Genomic DNA, 6,053 nt, shown 5'->3' with positions numbered 1-6,053 from the left:
AGTGGTGCAAGGCGTGCTCGGTAGTTGTAGACCCCGTGGAGGTATCTGGGAAACGTAGTCTCCCAAGTTCTCATACTCTATGGTGATTTGTTAAGACTTGTAGACATACGCAGTTACTGTAGAAGGAGGCGTTCAAGGGCTATTTCACTGACTTCTTCTTGCCCTTCTTCAATTACGTAACATTTACTAAAAATATCACACTTTATATGTTCCCGATTCCATCCAATGAGTAATTATTCAAAGCTTTAAAGTTAAAAAAAAAGATTAACAATGAGTCTAATATACCCCAGTAGGCCTGGAGTCTAATCACTGTTAATTTTTATAACATCATATTTTTAACATTATTATATATAATATATATAACATAGTATATATTATATATAATATACAAATTAATAATATGTATTTTATATATTCTTTTCCAGCCCTACTGCTAAATCCTTAACCCACTCGATCTAATTTAATCCTCACAATTAGGAGGTAGGTACTATTTTTTTCCCCAGCTTATTAGTGAGGAAACTGAGACTCAGGGAGGTAAAGTTCCCAGGCCGACCGCAAATCCAGGGTGCACCAACCTGTCTCCCTACTGTGAGCCAAGCCGGAAGTCCGTCTTCAACAGGGTTCCCATGCCGCTTCCGGTACCTCAAGGTCCCAAGGAAACCACCTCTCACACTTCTTTAATATTTCCCAACCGCACTTCTCCCCATCTGCCATCCTTTGGAATAATGAACACGGCCCCCGGAGCCAGGCAGTGATTATTAACCCTATTTTGCAGGAGAAGAAACAGGTCCTGGGGCCAGCCCGGGCTGTCTGCGGGCTGGGAAGCCTGGGATTCGAACCCCAGCTCCAACACCTGCAGGAGTCCCAGCGCCACCTCGTGGCGAGGCTGGCTGGGAGAACTACATTTCCCACCAGGCGTCGCGAGACCGCGCATGCTCAGTGGGCCAGAGCGCTGTGCGGATGGAGGAACCAGCGCCGGGACCCGGAGTCTCCGAGGTGCGCCTTCTGGGGGCGCGGTCTGGGCTATGTCGGGGTCGTACTGGGGGCGCGGGGTCCTGGAGGCTGCGCGGGGCTGAGGCGGCCTCGATTTGGGAAGTGAGTGTCCTCGAGGTGCAGAGTGGGGTCTGAGTCGGCGCTTGAGGTCTTCGGTCTGACCGGAGTCTGGGCTTGGGGGTGGGTCCCGAAGTCGGGGTCTCAGTCTGGAGTCGATCTTGGGGTAACGTTGGAGATTTGGAGACTCGGGTCTGCTTTATGGCGTCTTGGGTCTCTGGTATTAAGTCCAGGGTCCTGGGTCTGAAGTTCCGGATGGAGGTATTGGGGGTTGAGGTCATGGGACTGAGGTCTTGGGTCTGGGGTCTTGGGGACCTGCTTCTGACGAGTCTGTGGAGTCAGGGTGTGAGGTCTGGATCTCCAGCCTGGGTTCCGCGTCTCGAGGGAGGAGGACTTGGAAGAACCAGGGCTGGAGTGAACAGACGTCATTAGTTGGGAGAGGTCTGGGATGACACATACAGGGACTCGGGAAGCCACAGCCTCACACCTGCCCATTCTGTGCCTCAGTTTCTTCATCTGTAAAATGGGAATCCTAACTGCCTTGTAAGGGTTGTCGAGGATTAAATTATGTGCCCTGTGTGAACAGTACCCGCTAGAGCCTAGCACCGGATAGGCACCCAGGAAACCTCAGGTTTTATGTTTGTTTTTGTTTTTGTTTTTAAGACAGGGCCTCACTCTGTCGCCCAGGCTGGAGTGCGGTGGCACAATCAAGGCTCACTGCAGCCTCTGCCTCCCCTGGCTCAAGTGATCCTCCCACCTCAGCCTCCCAAGTAGCTGGGACTACGGGCATACACCACCACCCCTAGCTAATTTTTTTTTTTTTTTTTTTTGAGACAGAGTCTTACTCTGTCGCCCAGCCTAGAGTGCAATGGCGCGATCTCAGCTCACCGCAACCTTCGCCTCGCGGGTTCAAGCGATTCTCCTGCCTCAGCCTCTTGAGTAGCTGGGATTACAGGCGCCCGCCACCACACCTGGCTAATTTTTTGTATTTTTAGTAGAGACGGAATTTCACCATGTTGGTCAGGCTGGTCTCGAACTCCTTGTAATCCATCTGCCTTGGCCTCCCAAAGTGCTGGAATTACAGGCATGAGCCACTGTGCCCAGCCTTAATTTTTTGTATTTTTTGTAGAGATAGGGTCTTGCTCTGTTGCCCAGGCTGATCTTGAACTCCTGGGTTCAGTCAGCCCTTCTTGGCCTCCCAAAGTGCTGGGATTACAGGCATCAACCACTGTACCTGGGTGAAACCTCAGTGCTGACTCTCTCTCTTTCAGCTGCTTGAAGATGCCAGCCTAAGCCTGGAGTCCAGGCATGGATTTCCCCACAATTTCCCGATCCCCTTCGGGGCTTCCAGCCATGGACTTGGAGGAGTCCAGGGACATTCTTGTGCCCTCTGAGGACCTCACCCCTCACAGCCAGTGGGACCCTGTGCCAGGAGGCCCCGGCAGCCTGAATCGGATGGAACTTGATGAGTCAAGCATTCAGGAGCTGGTGCAGCAGTTTGAAGCTCTGCCGGGTGATCTGGTGGGCCCATCCCCAGATGGAACCCCCTGTCCCCTACACATTGCCACAGGCCACGGCCTGGCCTCCCAGGAGATCGCCGATGCCCACGGGCTCCTGTCTGCTGAAGCTGGCCGGGATGACCTGCTGAGCCTCTTGCGCTGCGAAGAATGCTCGCCTTCCCAGCCTGGTCCTGAAGAGCCTCGAGAGCCTGCCCCCCGACTGTTGCAGCCCCCTGAGGACCCAGATGAGGATTCTGACTCCTCAGAATGGGTGGAGGGGGCCTCTGCTGAGCAGGGGGGCAGCAGGAGCTCCAGCAGTTCCCCGGAACCCTGGCTGGAGACGGTGCCTCTAGTCGCACCTGAAGAGCCACTCGCTGGTGCCCAGGTAGTGCCCGCCCCACCCTCCAGGTGTCCTGGACTGCCTGGAACCAAGCAGGGGGACTCAGTCCTGCCCCTCCTCTGTCTTCTTCCAGAGCCCCGAGACCCTGGCTTCCTACCCTGTCCCCCAGGAGGGTGAGTGTCCCGCCCGCCCTAGCCTCAGGCACTAAGGCCCCTAGACAGCCAGAATCAGGCTCCTAAAGTCTGGCAACAGTTTGCCAGTAAGGATGAGGTTCTCAGGAGGCTCTGAGGGTGGTTTCGAGCAGATCCCGGCTGGCCAGGGAGAGGAGAGCCAGTCTTGAGAACGGGGTAGAGTGAGAAGGGGGTTGTGGGGCAGCTTTGGCCATTGGCAGCACTCGCTTTTAGAGCCGGGCTTGGCAAATCATCATCGTCAGGCCAGACCCAGCTCACTGCCTGCTCACATAGGTCTTTAGTTAAAGATGGTTTTTGTGTGTGTTTTTCTTTTAACTTTTTTTTTTGATGACTTCTGTTTTCCAGGCTGGAGTGCAGTGGCTTGATCTCAGCTCACTGCAACCTCCATCTCCCAGGTTCAAGGGATCCTCCCACCGCAGTTTCCCAAATAGCTGAGACTACAGGTGCATGCCACCATGCCCAGCTAATTTTATTTTGTACTTATTTGGGTCGAGATGGGGTTTCACCATGTTGCCCAAGCTGTTTTCAAACCCCTGAGCTCAAGCGATCTGCCTGCCTCGGCCTCCCAGGGTGCTGGGATTACAGGTGTGAGCCACCGTGCCTGGGTGGCCTTTGCATTTTTAATTGAAAGAAGAATACTATTTCTTTTTTTTTTTTTTTTTGAGTGAGAGTCTGTCGCCCAGGCTGGAGTGCAGTAGTGCGATCCTGGCTCACTGAAACCTCTGCCTCCTGGGTTCAAGTGATTTTTCTGCCTCAGCCTCCCGAGTAGCTGGGATTACAGGCACCTGCCACCATGCCCAGCTAATTTGTGTGTTTTTAGTAGAAATGGGGTTTCATTGTGTTGGCCAGGCTGATCTCAAACTCTGGACCTCAAGTGATTCAGCCACCTTGGCCTCCCAAAGTGCTGGGATTACAAGCGTGAGCCACTGCACCTGGCCGAAGAACACTATTTCTTCATGTGAAAATGATATACTAGGCTGGATATGGTGGCTCACACCTGTAATCCCGGCTCTTTGGGAGGCTGAGGCGGGAGGATTGCTTGAGCCCAGGAGTTGGAGACCAGCTGGGGCAACATAGCAAGACCCCATCTCTACAAAAAATGTTTAAAATTAGCTAGGCTTGGCAGTGCATGCCTGTAGTCCCAGCTACTCAGGAGGCTGAGGTGAAAGAAGTTCTTGAGCCCAGGGAGTTGAGACTGCTGTGAGCTGAGATCATGCCAATGCACTACGCAGCCAAAGCAACAGAGCGAGACCTTATCTCAAAAATAAAAAAATGCAATTCAAATTTTAGTGTGCATAAGCCAGGGATGGTGGCTCATGCCTATAATCCCAGCACTTTGGGAGGTCGAGGCAGGTGGATCACGAGGTCAGGAGTTTGAGACCAGCCTGGCCAACATTGGTGAAACCCCGTCTCTACTAAAAATGCAAAAATTAGCCAGGTGTGGTGGTGCACGCCTATAATCCCAGCTACTCAGGAGGCTGAGGCAGGAGAATCACATGAACCTGGGAGATGGAGGCTGCAATGAGCCAAGATTGCGCCATTGCACTACAGCCTGGGCAATAGTGTGAGACTCCATCTCAAAAAATAATAATAATAGTAACAAATTTCAGTGTATATAAATAAAGTTTTATTGGTACACATCACGCTTGGTCATTCATGTGTTGTCCATGGCTGCTCTGCTGTTAGAATGGCAGAGCTGAGTAACTGTAGCAGAGACCTTGTGACCTACAGGGCTGAAAATATTTACTCTTAGGCCCTTTACAGAAAATGTTTGCCAATGGCTGCCCTGAAAGCATGGGAAGAACAATTTCTGGCCCTCTGGAATGTTCTAGACTTTTTTTTCAGTGACGCAGTCTCGGCTCACTGCAGCCTCTGCCGCCCGGGTTCAAGTGATTCTCCTACTTCAGCCTCCTGAGTAGCTGAGATTACAGGTGTCCGCCACCACGCCCGGCTAATTTTTGTATTTTTAGTAGAGATGGGGTTTCACCATCTCGGTCAGTCTGGTCTCGAACTCCTGACCTCGTGATCCACCTGCCTCAGCTTCCCAAAATGCTGGGATTACAGGTGTGAGCCACCGTGCCCTAAGTGTTCTAGACTTTCCTAAGAATATAGGTCAAATAGTAAGTTCTGGCCAGAAAGGGTGGCTCACATCTGTAATCCCAACACTTTGGGAGGCCAGAATTGGAAAATCGATTGAGCCCAGGAGTTCGAGACCAGCCTGGGCAGCACAGCAACATCCTGTCTCTACAAAAATAAAATCCCCCAAAAAATTAGCTGGGCACGTGGCATGGGTCTGTAATCCCAGCTATTTGGGAGGCTGATGTGGGAGGACTGCTTGAGCCCAGGAATTGAAGACCACCCTGGTCAACACAGCAAAACCCTGTCTCTACAAAAATAACACCCCCCCCGCCCAGCCCCGCAAAAATTAGCCGGATACATGGCATGGGTCTGTAATCCCAGCTACTTGGGAGGCTGAGATGGGATGATCACTTGAGGCTGCAGTGAGCCAAGATTGTGTCTCTGCACTCCAGCCTGGGTGACACAGGGAGACCATGTCTCAAAAAAAAAAAAAAACAGTTCTGTGGTTGTAAAGAGAAGAACTGGTTTGAACCTATAGCTCTAAGAAGGTTCTAGAATCATGAGCAGAGCTGCAACGCCTTGGGAGTTCCAGGGCTTGGCGTTTTGTCTGTGTTTCTAGGTTCAAGGAGTCTGGGCTGATGAGAATATACTCAGAATTGGTGAACAGAGCCATCTGCTTCTACTCAAGACTGGAAAATTCCAGAACCATGGAATTGTTATCTGGTGTTCTAGAACCCTGGGCAGAGCTGTCCAATTATAGTGTAATCAGAAAGTTCTAGATGGAAGTATAATAGAAATATAATGTGAGCCATATATGATTTAAAATTTTATAATTATCCACGTTAAAAAATTAAAAACAGGTGAAATAACTTTTTTTTTTTTTTTTTTTTTTTT

The 6,053-nt window shown here is 51.0% G+C and overlaps 1 protein-coding gene across 1 annotated transcript in view; it reads left to right on the top strand.

Moving 5' to 3' along the window:
- The first annotated feature begins 932 nt into the window (after nt 1-932).
- APBA3 (amyloid beta (A4) precursor protein-binding, family A, member 3) overlaps nt 933-6,053 on the top strand; it is an 11,432-nt gene continuing 6,311 nt past the window's right edge. Inside the window, exons 1-3 of the mRNA XM_011943443.1 lie at nt 933-1,095; nt 2,322-2,934; nt 3,023-3,062. Of these exons, the coding sequence (XP_011798833.1) occupies nt 2,359-2,934; nt 3,023-3,062 (616 nt within the window). The 5' untranslated portion in view covers nt 933-1,095; nt 2,322-2,358. The remainder of the gene's footprint in view (nt 1,096-2,321; nt 2,935-3,022; nt 3,063-6,053) is intronic.

Source organism: Colobus angolensis, unplaced genomic scaffold (genome assembly GCF_000951035.1).
Source record: "Colobus angolensis palliatus isolate OR3802 unplaced genomic scaffold, Cang.pa_1.0 Scaffold22, whole genome shotgun sequence".
In the NCBI taxonomy this organism is placed as follows: Eukaryota; Metazoa; Chordata; class Mammalia; order Primates; family Cercopithecidae; genus Colobus; species Colobus angolensis.
Note: the sequence above shows the minus strand (reverse complement) of the source record. Positions and strands in the feature narration are given on the sequence as shown.